Source organism: Rutilus rutilus (genome assembly GCF_951802725.1).
Source record: "Rutilus rutilus genome assembly, chromosome: 11".
NCBI lineage: Eukaryota > Metazoa > Chordata > Actinopteri > Cypriniformes > Leuciscidae > Rutilus > Rutilus rutilus.
In genome coordinates, this window is record NC_140216.1 from 9,204,866 (window position 1) to 9,220,906 (window position 16,041).

The 16,041-nt window shown below is 36.8% G+C and overlaps 1 protein-coding gene across 10 annotated transcripts in view; it reads right to left on the bottom strand.

The window, feature by feature from the left end:
* spire1a (spire-type actin nucleation factor 1a) overlaps positions 1 to 16,041 on the bottom strand; it is a 47,650-nt gene that overhangs the window by 7,355 nt on the left and 24,254 nt on the right. For 4 of the 10 annotated variants that reach the window (XM_084424683.1, XM_084424684.1, XM_084424681.1 and 1 more), the window contains exons 3-13: positions 15,498 to 15,731; positions 12,398 to 12,523; positions 8,261 to 8,332; positions 7,999 to 8,163; positions 7,224 to 7,310; positions 6,936 to 7,065; positions 5,088 to 5,129; positions 2,423 to 2,470; positions 635 to 804; positions 429 to 522; positions 170 to 312 (exon numbers count right to left, since the gene is read on the bottom strand). In XM_084424683.1, the coding sequence (XP_084280809.1) occupies positions 170 to 312; positions 429 to 522; positions 635 to 804; positions 2,423 to 2,470; positions 5,088 to 5,129; positions 6,936 to 7,065; positions 7,224 to 7,310; positions 7,999 to 8,163; positions 8,261 to 8,332; positions 12,398 to 12,523; positions 15,498 to 15,731 (1,311 nt within the window). The remainder of the gene's footprint in view (positions 1 to 169; positions 313 to 428; positions 523 to 634; positions 805 to 2,422; positions 2,471 to 5,087; positions 5,130 to 6,935; positions 7,066 to 7,223; positions 7,311 to 7,998; positions 8,164 to 8,260; positions 8,333 to 12,397; positions 12,524 to 15,497; positions 15,732 to 16,041) is intronic. The other 6 variants (XM_084424687.1, XM_084424688.1, XM_084424685.1 and 3 more) reach the window with 2 other exon arrangements.

Consider the following 16,041-nt stretch of genomic DNA (forward strand, 5'->3'; position numbering starts at 1 on the left):
TTCACAAGACTCAGGACAGTTAAGTGTGACCACAGCCTGCAGCCAACTGACTGATCTACACCAAGTTATTCTCATTTACTGTCCTGGGATCCACTCAACAAGGAAAACAACTTTGCAGGCAGGAACATGTCAAAAACATGGAGCTAAAGAAAGGTTTTGTTGCAGTTACCAGAGATTTGGAGTTCTGGCGAGACGGAGGCAGGAAAGACTGTACGCTGGTGGGAGCTTCCTTCTCTATGGAGTGCCTCCTCTGCGGAGCGAAGCGTTTGTCGGGTTGAGGAGTGGAAGATATGGGCAGGAACTTTGGGGGAACTGGGAAAAGACAAAATGGAGTGCGAAAATTCAGTTGAAGACGAACCAGAGAGTCAATGACATGTTTTTGTTGGACTGCAAATACAGAGTTCTGTATATTTCATGATGGTTCTTACTCTTTTTGTCCATGACGGACTCTGGAGATGTGTCCTCAACCAGTGAGGTGGATATGCTGGAGCTGCTGTCGGATTTTCGAGTGTTTTGGTCCTCCTGGAGTAAGAAAAAGAGGCTAATGCAATTGACTCCCACGGGCTTCACCTAGAAGTCTGGTTCAACATTTTGGCAGGGTTATTGCAATATAGAAAATATAAAACACACTCACGTCAGAGTCTGAGCTGTCGAGCTCGGCCAGCGTAGGTGCTTTGAGCAACCTCTTCCTCTGGGACAGCGGCTGACCTCCGGCTACACCGTTTACAGGGCTCCGAGCCGGCGTCGTGCCATTGGCCAGGGACAGTGTGCTGACGGCCAACTTTCGGGGTCCGTCAGGGATGTCTGTGTGTGGATGGACATTATGGACATAATCAGGCACCAATCAGAACAGCAATGGCTTGCACATTAGGAAAAAGTAGACTTTGTTTACACTGCACCCAACTACAAATAGTTTATCTGATCTTGAGCACTAACGGTTCACACTGAAATTGTTCGCATTGAGATTGTTCGCACTGAAATTGGATCTGTCTGGTAGCCATGTCTTAAGCATCAGCATGATGCTAAGAAACTGGGAAGTTTCCAAACAGTAAGTGGAAAGTGAGGATGGAAAACTGGAAATGTTGTCCATCATGGCATCTCGCTGTGTAAGGCGCATGAGTTACTGTATTTACACGTTCATGGATATACTGTGAAAGAAGCAGTTCACTCACTTATTCACTCTTTTACTACAATTTCACTATAAGGGAAAATTAGTGCATTCAGACACAGCTAGTAATACAATACATGTCTCAAACATTTGAAATCCAACATGACAATTTAGAGGTAAAAATATATATTTTTGGGTTTCAAAAATTATTATAGATTTCAAATCATATATCTAATGTATTTTGAATTATTAAAAATATATATATTTTTGCACTCAGCAACAAATGGCCTAGGTGGTATCAGGGTGAAAGGTTATGCACAGTAGAATCAAGTGATGAAATTGCATAGCACTGATGTCCATAGCAAATTAAAATAGTGTAATTCACAAAATCAAGTCAATAGAAGACAATTATGTCACAGTGTGACTGAAACAAAAATTCACAATTGACATTATGGCTATGGATTGATGATGTTTAAAAACAATATGGTTAACAGTTTGGGGTCGTTGAGATTTTGATAATGTTTTTAAAAGAAGTCACTTATGCTCACCAAGTTTGCAATTATTTGATACAGTAAAGCAGTGATATTGTGAAATATTATTACAATAATAAAAAAAAAAAACTTTTCTATTTGAATATATATATATAGTATATTTTAAAATGTAATGTATTCCTTTGATGGTAAAGCTGAATTTTCAGCATCATTACTCCAGTATTCAGTGTCACATGATCCTTCAGCAATCATTCTAATATGCTGATTTGGTGCTCATTAAACAGTTTATATTTTTATCAAATATTTGTTTTTATTGAAAAAAAGTTGTGCTGCTTAATATTTTTCTGGAAACTTTGATAATTTTTTTTTTTTTTTTCAGAATTCTTTGATGAATAGAAAGTAAAAAAAAGGACTCTCTATGGGACTCTCACACAACAAAAAGCATACAAACAGATTATTTAAGATAATAAAAACCAGTATACTACAGCTGAGATGCTGATCATTTCTATATTTAGAAAACAAATATACAAAAAAAAAAAAAAAAAAAAAAACACATCCATCTGTCAATGTTCCTCTAGATATTTCTAGAACAGCGATTTTTTTTTTATATGGACAGAGTATAAAAATAAACTGCAGCATATTAAATATTGATGCCTGCGGACTCAGAGTTACATAACCCCTCTTAAACTAGACTAATCCTCATTCAGAAATGAATTCTGTGAGATCTGTGTTTGATTCATACACAAGCTCTCAGAACCCAGGCATTTCTCGCACTGGGCTCAGAGGTGATGTGACAGTCATGCTTGCATCAGGAATACTTTACCTGAGCTTCGGAACAAGTCCTGTGGGGTGCTCATACTTTTGCCTGCGCCTAAAAAGGAACATATTTTTCAATATGATCCCAACAGCACAAAACAGGTCTTTCTGTACCTGACTTTCACACAGTAAGGTAATATTATCAGTGTAAACCACACTTAGGTTAACCAATCAGCAGCTTTGAGGCTAACTTGTGACTGTGACATCAGCACAATAAAGCACAAACACAGTGCATCCACAGAGAAGCAGCAGCCATACATGACAGAGGATTAGTGGGATATGGAGGTGGAAAGAAGTGTGCGCTATAGCAGAGGGAGGAATTATAGAGGAAAGTCCAGTGCAAACAGCCATATTGGAGGCTAGGAAAAACGGTTTTAAAATTTAAAACTATTGGCCTTAGTGTATATGGTTTGTTTAATATAACGCAAATGAAAACAAGGCTGCGAGAGAAGGAAATACAGTGGGCTTTATTCATTAAACACCGACAATGATTAACTCCGCATTGCTTTCATTTGCGTAAAAGCTGAGCTTGCGGTCACTAATGTTGTCAGAAATTGCCAACTCTCATTGGAAATGAAATATGCTTCTGCAAAATGCTGTCAGTAGCTATGTTTCCATCCACATATTTATATGCAAATTTTAGAATATGGCATTTAAAAAAAACTGAATGAAAATGACGAGATGCACATAAATTCTTAAAATATGCATAATAAAAATGTGCTCAGTTGAGGTGAATAATTTATTATTCTGTAACAAAAAATTTGCATAAACTATGATGGAAACGCATTTACCTGAAAATTTCTGGATGCGCAAAAAGAAAAAGAAATCACATGACCGTCTCAACAGATCATGTGATTGGATAACTGGACTAACCTGCAGAACAAACTCATTGCACACCATCTAAAATTGTGTCAATATTCTGAAATGTCTAAGTGTCATCAAAATGATTTGGTATAATTACCTGCCAGAACTATCTCACACCTCTAACATGATAAGTGATAAGATAACATGACAGTGTTTGTTTTATATGATAGTTTAATTCTTCAAAGTTGAATTTTTGTGGGAACACTCCTTATATCAAGGTTTTTAAAAACGGTGTCTGGAAACTCCCCATGTATTTTTAGGGCTGTCAAAATGAATATACTTGCATCGTACTTATTAACTTGAGCTATCAATTAAATAACGCAATTGTTTTAAATCTATTTAACAAATCATTTTATTCCGTTGTTTTAACGGCAATAACTAAAAATGTATTTGGTTATTACTTTCTAGGGAGAATTTCCTTGTTCATAACATTTGTGGATGGAAAAAAAACATGATACCACCATAAATTATTAATTAAATGAGATATATATCCCCATGTATGCCTCATTTTCATTGGCGTCAAATTAAATATGCTTTATACTTATATAACTAAAGTCTATTCATAGATAAGAATACCATCTGGTTATTAAAAATCACAATAAGAATCAGGACATGAGAGTTACTCTCTATTCACAGGCCACAGCAATGGATATCCAAGTCAATCTTAACAACCATAACCAAATGTATTAAAGATGGCTACAAACATGGAAGAGAGTCCATAATTTAATAGATTTGACTGATAAGTAAATACTTCATTTGAAGTCATTGCTCGCAGAAAAGCCTATAAAAACCTAGATTTATTCTCTACATCTGGGTTTTATTTGTTTGAATGTGTCTTACTTGGTCAGCCTGAAGTTTCAGAATAAACCTTTATATACGGTACACAGTTAAAATAGTAATATCTGATATTTCTGAAACTGGAATACACTACATGCCTTTTTCAAATCTGAACAGATTTTAAAACACGAGGCATCATACACTTGACAACTCAGTGAATGGTTAAAGAAACTCTGTGCATCATACACTAACACCCTGTCTACACCAGATATATTATATGATATATAACTTTATTGTCAGACAAAGTCGGAAATTTGTCTTGCATTACATTAAGTTAATTCACACTTACAAGAACCATACCACGGCGTGACACGACGTGACAAAAGCACATAGAACCCATTATAATCAGTGATGCTGTCTACACTGGATGCGGCGCGACGCGACAAATTACCGACAGTAAACTGATGCCCCAATTTCTGCAGTTCTTTAAGCGCTCACGCTACTTCTGACAAGAAGTGTAAATGTCACAGTGTAAATGTCGTGTCACAGTGTAAATGACTGAGGATCACACACACCACCAGACTTTCAAGTCGTTCCGGACACAACAAACTTACACAGAAACGTGCCTTATTGCTAGAAAATGCATGACAAATGAAAACAATGTGTTTTAAAATAGTCTCAAAACATTAAAAAAAGTAGTCTATATTCATCCTACACTACGTTATTTCCTGTAAACTCCAACTGACCAAAATCTGCAGACTGACTTTGCACTGCAAATAGGGGCAAAAGCTGTGTAGTGTATTCCAGCCTTTCCAGAATGCGATCCTGGCCTAAACAATATAAGAAGGATTTCCTTTAGACTGAAGGCACTGCCTTGTCCTCTTCCTCCTCTGAGGACTATCAGGCTCAATGCCACAACCCCACCAGCAGAGGAGCGTGACATGAGGGTAGGGGCGACCGGGGAGGTCAGGCACAACCACAGAAGCAGGGTCAGTGAGCTAACAGCGGTAAAGCCACAGTGAAGTCTTTACCTGATGAATCAAAACTGACAGACATGCTAAGTGGGCGAATTACTGTGAGAGAGAGGCAGAGGTTATGGATGAAAAGAGAGGGAGGAGAAGATAAATAAAGCCATGGGTTAAAACAAGGTATTAAATGTAAATGCATTCAATCAATGTTAGATATAAAGGATGCTGCTCTGTAAATCTGTTAATAAACAGGAACACAATTCTACAATGTCATTTCTTTTAGGATCAAGAAAGAATCCATGTTTTTTTTGACAATTTTATACCAGACAACCACTATACATGTAAAACTGACAAAGCTATGATTCACATTACAAAACTGAGGACTGATGAAGCTTTCTGACAACATATAATGGATAGCACATTCACACAACCAGTTGCATACAATCAACTTTTTAAAACTATTTTAAGATCAAGAACGAAAAATATATATATATATATTCTCACAATCTTGCACTGGGCAAACACTATTTAACCTTAAAGCTAAAATGTGAGAAAATACTGAAGTTCAGTCCAACTATTCACAAAACATACAGTAGATATTATGATAATCTCCTTTAAATTTTAAAGGTTTATAGACTGTAGACACTGAACTTTGTCTCTTGAGGCAGGAGAAAACAATACTCTTTTCACCACACAAACTGAAAATACGTCCATGCAAACTTTAAGCTTTATTAAGTCTGCTTCAAGCGACTTAAATCTTGAGACATTTATCCAATATGAATCAGTCTGATATAACGATCGGCAGATTTGTGCTTGTGTAACTGTACAATCATCTTACAATCTTTAACTACGGAAATCTACAGAGCAAATCTCAGGGCAAATACACTATTAGGATTACGTACCCTCTCTATAACCTTGTAAACATCAATGGAGCTGATGTACACTATGTTACATGAATCTAATGTTGTGTAACAAGGTGAATAAATACATTTTAAAAACCTACAGTATCAATCCAAGGTGAGGAATATTAAAGATTTACAGCTGTAAATGAAATGGGCAGCACAGAGTTAGAGACACAGGGCTTTACTACAGACACTGTTAGAGGCAATTGAAAACTGCAATGGTTCAGTTTAACACGAGCAGCCATGCATGAAAATGACACACTGTCACACATCTGTACTGCTGTCTGTCATGAGGTCAATCTCTATCACATCGACACATACAGTACTCACCTCCCTCCACATGACTGATATACTTGATATTTAGGTTAACAGCATGAAGTAAGGTTTTAAATGTAAATACAATGCTACGTAAAATAAATAATGTATATAGAATATGAATAGAATGCATTTGGAAAAATATTTGTGCACAGAACGATAAACATGGAGAAACGGTGCACTGATAAATGATGAACACTAGCAGTCAAAAATATGGACACACTTGATTAAAATATTTCCCATGATCTTAATAACCTTTTGATTATGCTTAAATCTTTAGAAACTGTGCCTACATTTGAATATCTTTATTTAAAATATATATATTTCATAAATTAAAATATTAGATATTTTATCATCTAATGATTATTGTTAAAAGTTGTTTATAACATAATTATGTATAATGTTTTCTTTTTTATGGACAAGTTGGACTAGTTAGTGAAGGATAAGCAACATTTTTGGTCACTATATAAATCCAATACTTCCATTTGTGTTATTTCATAGTTCTGATAACTTTATTATTATTATTGTAAAATCGGAAAAATCAGAAAAATAATTATAATAAGAAAGAAAGAGTAGATGTCCCCAGATGTTTGACTGGTAGTGTAGGCTATATAATGGCGTGTTTTGTTATTAGTATATGTAGTCCAGCTTATGTTTTAGTCATATGTGAAGAAGTGTGTGAAAGTGCACTAACCGAGTCGACTTCTACGGAGCATGTCAGGTGAGACAGGCCTCAGCTTTCTCTCCGACTTGATCTCTTCCAGGATACGTTCATGAAGACTTGGAGGTATTTGAGGATGAGGCTTAAGTTTACGAGCAGAAGCCTTAAAGCACATCCAAACACACAAGGAACAATGGTTGAAAGGTTTGTGTTAATAGGTGTATAATTTGTATGAATAGATTCATTTAAATTTTAAAGATACTCCAGCCCAGCTCACACATGACCAAAAGTAAGTGTATTTTTGTATGCTTTAATGCTCACAGGATTCAGTGGAGGCCTGGATCGAATGAACTCCAGTATGACCTCATGGGCACTCTTCTTTAACCTCGGAGGAATGTCACCATTGACCTACAGTAAAAAGAAGGCACAGCAGGGATCAAAGGTCAGACAGGCTCTTTACAATAAGCACATGTTGTCAGTAAACTAAAACGCAAAGTCTGTGTCATTTGCAATGAGTCCTGTCAAGTGTCCTGTCTGAAGAATGCATTAAAATATTATTAGTGACAGCTATGTGCTATTGTCTCTGCATTAATAACTGGAGGCTTGTTGAGTAAAAATTTGACCCATTACCTCACTAGGTTCAAATTGGCCTATCATGCAAGGCGTCGACTCTGACGTGGCAGCTCTCTGAAAGGTTTGCAACCATATATGTCTATTTCTACACAATAACCTCCAGCCATCTTGATATACTTTTTTCAGTGTCATTCACTTGATCCAGTTCAACCCTAAAAAACATTTTTTTTACCCTGCAGCTTCAGAAATAAGCCTGCTTGAATTCTGATAAGCAAAGTAAACATTGTTGTGGTTTATGATCCCTGTAACAAACAGCAATAAAAATGAATTGAACTGTGTGACTGTAATGTTGGTACAAAAGAAAAAGTGACTCATGCTTGTTTGTTCATGGAGAAATAAAGTTCAAAAAGATGCTGAAATCACAAGATATGCTCTGAAAACAGTCAGTATTCAGTCATGCAAGTTGCAACCTAATCAGGATTCATCAATTCATATATTTATCTATACATGTCCACACACTAACCATGACTTTGCGAAGTTTGTAGCGTTGCGAGCGGATGTCATCCATGAGCATCTCATAAGGCGTGAGCTGGTACTCGAAGGGTAGAGGGTTATATAGACGCTCCTGGACCTTCTTCAGCTTCACGCCATGTCTTAGGTCCCTCATTACCTGCACCCAAAACCGTGCCTGTGGAAAAACACGTCCTGAACCAAAGTGCACTCTTAACAGAGCCCAGTCTGAATGCATTCAGCACCATTATTTTGGCTTGTGGGATTGCTCTTACCCAGTCAGCATTTTGCAACTCATTCAGGTCTTTGACGGGCTCCTGTGTTTCTCCTTCCATCTTTCGCAAATTCTGAGAAAAAAAAAAGACAGAAAAAGATCTTAAGACATATTCCTAAGGTTTCAGAAGAGGGCTGTGAAGATCCTGCAAGGGGTCCATCCATAGACATATATATAAATAATTCTCAAAACTGAAATATAACCTATATATATATATATATATAACCTAATATAATCTATATATAACATTTTATTTATGTAGAAATGTAGTTTTCCCCCCAATATTTCTTAAACCATATTTTAAAATGTCTAAATAAAAATAAATGTATTAAATTTACAGTATCTCACAAAAGTGAGTACACCCCTCACATTTCAGCAAACATTTTAGTATACCTTCTCAAGAGACAATACTATAGAAATGAAACTTGGATATATTTTAGAGTAGTCAATGTGCTGCTTGTATAGCAGTATATATTTACTGTCCTTTGAAAAAAACTCAACATACAGACATTATTGTCAAAATAGCTGGAAACAAAAGTGAGTACAATGTACTGGAAATATTCAATAAAATGTATTCCGAATTAGTGTAACAGATGGCCTAGATTGTCCTCAGTCTGGTGTTAAAATAGGAAAAAGTCAATGTCGCTTTAACCATTGTGGGTCTGGCTTGTTTGTAAATCGATTTGTTCTCATGTGACAGACAGTCCCAGTAAGGAGGACAATATTAATCCATCAATATTGTAGCATGATCAATACGCAGCTAATCCAGTCTTTAACTACTTTAACTAGTCTACACTACACTGGCAAAAGGTCATTTCCACACAGGGTTGAAGTTGGGACAACGGCATCCATGATGGTGGTAATGGCTGTCACCTGCAACCAATCGACAAACTATAAAAACGTGTTTAGTAGACTATAGCTCAGAATATGCTCTCATCCTGTTTGTTTTGAGTTTAAGTGGTTTGACATTCACAACAAAATAAATGAGATTTACCATCACAGGACAAATGAAAATGTGTACGATTAAATTAGGATGTGTTCTGGCATAGCCTTCAAATTATATAAGCCAGGCTTATGGTCAGAACAATAAATCATTCTTTTGCTGCCGCCTGGATTGCTTATTAAATTCCTTTGGTGATTTTGCAGTCTTTCCCCCTCCTCAAAAGTAGAAGTGGGCTTTACCCAGCCCTGACGCGGATTTAGCATGAATGAACAGAAACACACAGACAGAGCTAATATCTGAGCAGAATGAGTCAGATCTCTTAAATCAAACACAACTGTGCTGCATCACAAAACACAATCTAAAAAGGAGGAATTCATTGATGCATAAGAAAGAAAGAAAAAGCTCTGAATCATCAGAGTGAGACTATTTCTGTCAATCTAGCAAAGATCAAAAGAACCACACAGCAGATTCTGCCTTTTTCCACTCGCTCTCTTCACCTCTAAAACATTCAATCCAGCTTCTAAAAATGGTGTAGCATTCAGTTCAAAACTTCATCTAACTAACACACCTCCCAGTAATATTCAACTGAGTAATTGATCTAGGCTACAGAGAAATTCTCATACTTCACACAATCAGTGTGCAATTTGTCAATGTTATTTCACACTTTTAATGACTTAACTATTATTTAACATGTGAAAATCAGAACTATTAAGATTGAGTAGGTGTGTGCATGAACTTTTCACTAGCAATGTCAAACATGCAAAAAGACGACCATGTCATAAAATTTTAATTTTGATAAGCTGTTGCACACTATAAATTGGCTTGTTTTTTGTAGTTAATAAATAAAGATTACTGGAGTACATTTTGCACGAAAATACAGTTTCATTCTTTCTACTTTAAAATGTCTTGTTTTATTCAATGTGTTACTTGTTCTACTATTTAGGACAGATAGCATGTGAAATTGGTCCTGGATTAGCTGTTTAAGATGTGTTTGACTAGAGATAGGACTAAATTCGGGTTTAGGATTGAGCAGCCCTGCTCTAGACCCATGATAAGTGCTCCTGTTTCACCCACGAGGCCACGACCCGACAACATGTGACCTCCACCCAGTGCCACTTGGTGCTGGAGGATTAGGAGCTATAGCAAGCAGGTTAATGCCTTTGAGAGAAAGAACACATTCAGTGGGATAAGGCTCATGTTACATGTTCACATGACATTTGATTACATGTGACAGTTTAAAACAAACAACACATTACACAAAAATGGGATAAACATGCCTGTATGACTAGGGAGATCAAACAGCTATCCCCTTAAAACTGGAAGGAAGCTAAAACACAATTACAATTCAATTGAACTCTAAAATCAAATTATGAATTGAAAGAATATCTCAGAGTGTCAGAGACAAACCAGAGACTGATCCTGACCATGTACAGGCTTCAGTGAGCACAGTCTAGTCAGACTGGCAGACTCAGAAAGAGCTGGTTATCCAGAGAGCAAAGAGTGTGTGCTAGGACAGGAGACATTGAGACAGAGATGCACTTCCTCCTTCACTGTCACAGATTTAAATCAATAAGAGACCTCCACATAAAAAAGAAAATTCATAAACTTAATAAAGAACTTTACAGCCATGACTGAAGTAGAACAAATAAAGATAATATAGGGACAGACAGCAGCACAGGCTGTGAGATATGTGTAGATGTGCCACAGCATTTGGGATGAACTGGAATGGAGATTACGGGTCAGTCCTTTTCATTCAAGCCTGATCTCACAAATGCTCTACTGAATGAATGGGCAAACTTTCCCACAGAAGCACTCCAACTAGGAGTAGCAGAGTGGTAGCTGTTATAGCTGCAACGGGGGGACCAACTCCATAATAATGTCTATGTATTTAGAATGTGATTTTATCACAGTCCCTGTTGGTGTAATGGTCAGGTGTCCCAATACTTTTGTCCATATTGCATGCATATGTATGGATGGATGCATACGTCTATGTATCTATAGGTATGTAATGGTGAATGTATCGATGCATGCATATATGCAATTATGTAATTATGGATGGATGGATGGATGATGTGTTTATGGATAAATGGACGGATGGATGGATAACATAGTGCAGTCATAATAGTGCAGTGCATGCTGTTTATTAATGAAATGTCAAGTATTGACAGGTAAAGATGTTTATAAATGATATCCATGAAAAGATTAGAGCGAATCTCTTCAAAAAAAAGTTTCTGCATGACTTGAATGTAACATTTAGTCCCTCTTCCATTTAGTTAATGAATGGTATGAGGGCCATGCTATATGCAAATATTGTTTTTAAGAGTTAATAGTATCTAAATAAAACCATGTCATAGAAGTATAACACTTCATTATAATGTTTGTTAATAAATCACTGGAACACTTTTTTGACAGTTATATCAATAATAATTGGCTTAACTTATAAAGTTAAGAGCTTGCCAAACTAAAGTCTTGCTTTATTTTTAAAAATGGCTCTGAAAATATTTGAGATATAATAATATAATAATGAGGCACGTGAAATCAAATATGTAAAGGTAAAAGGTAAATAAGAACATATTTATAATAATCAATATATGGTTAAAAAAAAAAAAATCAGTAAATACCAAAATAATTACATATCCATACTTTAGCAAATTATTTATTGTAGTGGATTATAGAAGAATTTCATTAAATATTGAACAGAAATACCAGATCTGTGTAGATAATGTATATGTAAATGTCTGAGAATACTGAAAGCCCTGTAGGAAATCACTGGTACAAGATTTACAGAATTAAAACCTGATTAAACAAGCATATGGCAATGCGTTAGGTAATAACGCACTAAAGCATTGTTGGTTTCAATCCACCTTCACAGTCCACGGCCTGTTTATGAGTCACTTATGCGGTCAGCCCACTCACTCTATTCTATCTGATAAACACAAACAGCCTCATGAGACTTGCAGCAATGTAAATATACAGCTGTTTGGATTTTCCCCCAATCATACCAATATTGTTGTAAGACGCTGACCGTTCCATTTTTTGTTTTGTTTTTGGCATAAATGACACAGAACTGAGAACACAACCCTGTGTGTGTGTGTGTGTGTGTGTGTGTGTGTGTGTGTGTGTGTGTATTTTTTTAAATTAACCCACTATTGGCAGTTGTGCCATAAATAACTGTGTAGACGTGAGTGTCATTACCTCTTTGGCACACTTGATCTTCTCCAAGAAGGTGCGTAGCTCCTTGGTCTCTGCGTACAGGGCTCGACATACGGCCTGGTAGTGGTTGGGAGCATCCGTTGGGCTGGGGAGGTGAGACGTGCAGAGCTGGAGAGGAGAAAACAGTGAGACTAAAATCACAGCATGAGACCAGGAATTCCCAAACTGAACCTTTTTAAGTTATTTCTATTTTTTATTATTATTTTATTGGCAATATTTCAAGTGTTTTATTTAGATTGCTATTATTTTAAAAGTATCTATTTATTTAAATTTTTAATTATTAGTTTTTCATCTACTCACAAACCCCGTGCAGTTGGGATTTATGAAACCCTGCACTAGAGGTCCATTGATTTGTTTGGGCAACCATCATATGACCAGATGTTGAGACGTTATTGTCCCTTAGACTGAGACCAAACAAGCAATGACAGGAGAAATTTCCCATTTGAATGTTGCTATAAATATACTATACACACAAATGCTCCCAAACATTCCACTGTTTGCCCCATTCACAGGCAAATTGGTTACATTACGACTACAAATCTTTACTAATCGCTCTGTTTGTCAAGAAGTCTCGTTCCTAAAATAGTTCACAGGGTTTTAGAGGAGAGAGGTGCATTTTAAGGTCAATGCATGTCTCCGTCTGATAAGTTAATCCTTGCATCTTTTACAGACTTTAAGAAAATCATCTTCTGAATCAGTACAAGTTAATTCTTGCATTACACATTATGATTTGGCACATAGCTGAGAGCCAAACCCAAAGCTTGCATGCCTAGCAGCTCAAAAACACAGGCCCGTTTAAAGTTCAGTGTCCCAGGTATAATAGTTTGAGCATGACACGCATTTTAAATACACAATTACTCCGACCAAAGACACCTCCAACCGGCTTAATGACATTTTCCCCACACCTTCCTTGAGCTCTGCCCTCTTCAGGAATGTCTTACACAGCGCAGATTCACTATCTCCATGACGTGTTTTGCTGAGGAATCACGCTTGACGAGAATACTGACTACGCCAAGGGAAAGTGAATACAACTTAGGGGAGGAAACCTGCTAGACTTGACAGGAGGAAGATAAGAAGTGAAAAAAATGGATCAGCGTTTAAGGAGAATGTGGCAGAGGACGTTAAAAGAATGCTCCACAAAGTCCTTTTACTTTCCCATTCCAAGCGAAAGGGCCGATATAATAAAAGAGGCACGTCTCAACGATAGTACACTATCTTTATCTTTTTGTAAACCTTTCTCTGTCTAATTAAAGAATTTAAAAGGTTTCACCAGGCAGAGTATAAATACAGTCAGTCAGCTTGAAGGAATCTAATGTCATGGTTCGTTTCTGTGCTCAACCTCAATACTAAAGTCAAAGACAGAAAGGAAGGAATGAAAGGACAGAGATTATCTAACTTGTCCTGAAAAGGCCCTGCAGAGAATAATGCAGAACGTACTGTGACCCACACTGACCATTACCAGATGCATGTTGTTGTTTGATGCATGTGGTTTATCTTTCCATGGGTATTTTCATGGCGAACAACAAGCTAAAGGTACTGCTTATTACGATGCGGACTCATGCTAAAGCTAGTATCTGTGTGCGCGCAGTCTGGCCATATTCTTTCTTTCCGCAGCTCGTAAAGAGTTCCTCCATTAGCATATTGATAAATATGACTGTGATTTAAAATAACTGCTGCTAAGTGTCTTTATGGAGTCTCTGGGTAATGTGTTACTGGAGTGGGCCTGAGGGAGCAGCATAATGAACACCAGCTGAGAGAGCATCTCTCAGTAAATAACATTCACAGATCTTAAGAGAGAATAGATTAATCCAAGATCTTGCTTCCCAAGACCCACAAAGGGGGAAAACTGGCTTTTTTTTAAGTTATGTAAAAACGTATAAAAATTCGATATGGATTATATTGTATACATTACACTTAATTAAAAATCTATATTTCAATATATATGATTTCAACTCTTTCCCCACCAGTGTTTTTTTTTTTTATGTTGTCAGTCATCGCTTGAATTTTTGATCCCCCCAGCATATTATTTTGTTTGAATATCTGAACATACAATATATCAAAACAAAAAAATATTTTTCTCTAGCTTCATGTATTCTTTTTTATCAACACTTGAATGTGGGTGAGTTTCATAAAAAACATTTTGAACAAAAAGCTGAGAAAATTGCATTTGTTTCGCCCAGATCAGATTCAGATTCAAAATGATGATCGAAACATAGATGGGGAAGATCGAGTCCATCAACACCTCCAATGCTTCACAGTCAGTACCTTTCATGGGTTTGTCATTTTATCCGGTAACAGTTTTGATTTATATGCTGCTAAAGCTGGGGCCACACTGAAAGACTTTTCAAATGTGAGAGACCACAAACATGACGATAAGAAATCATAGATTTAACCATTTTGTTCCTCTAGTGTGTGGAGTGCATCGATGTGACCAGGAAAGCACAACACACACTTACAGATCCCATTCACAAACAACCAGAGTCCCGCCTCTGAACACAGGAAATCTCGCAAAATCTCTCGCATCAAACGTGACTTTAAAGTAAACAAACATGGCGGACGACCGGCAAGAAGAAATGGCGCTTATAGTGTATGCAGAAAATTGAAAGGAAAATGTTTAGATGAAGTCGTGGAGACGGTGTGAACATGGACTTTACACGAGTATTCTGCCAGCTCGCTTTCTGATTGGGTATTGTTTTGTTTCACGTGATAATCTCTAGTCTAGAGTGTCCAAAATTCCAAGTGTTGTGTCATAAATTACGGAAAATTCCGTCAGGGAAAGAGTTAATAAAATTATGATACGATAACATTTAATAAAATTATAATAAAATTGATGGTAACACTTGTTACGTATGTTACATGTACTTGCAATAGTATTAACAGTTAATTATGCATAATTACATGCAACTAACCCTCAACCAAACCCTAATCCTACCCTAACTATGTAGTAAGTACATGCACTTAATTAATATTACTCAGTACTTAAATATATAATTACACTGTAACAATGACGCCGTAAAATAAAATGTAACCAAATTGATTATAACCTGTATAACCTGATGTATAATGATCTATCAATACTCACAGAAATGATGTCACGGTAGCCACGAATGTTGGAGACTTCTGCAGGTTCTTCCTCTCCCTCATCCTCCTCTTCCGTTGCCTCGTATCCCTCATCAGGACAGTCTGTTTCCGTGTCTGCCATGTTGGTCATGAGGTCGATGAGCTGCTCCAGAGGAGGGCTGAGTTCTCGCTCCTCATTCTCCTTCAGCCCGTAATCCAAAGCCTTGTAGATCATTATACCCAGAGACTCTATGATCTGTAACGCACACAGTCACATTCGTCAAGCATTACTGAATAAATAACCATAAAGTCAGAAGCAAAACTTTATTTTACAACCCATATCATGACCACTGATAAATAGAATCAGAAGCCAGCTCATGAGAAAGAGCCTCTTGGAGACGCCTCATTACAGTCTTATGACTCTCAGAGGCCTGCATGGTTTAATGGAGGGGGAATTCAGATGTTCAGATGTGACGAGCGCTGGATACTTGGCTCAAATAGGGCTTGACAATAGTGCTGCATTTATGTTATCTGTTGTAAACCTGTCTTGTCAAGATACATTATAG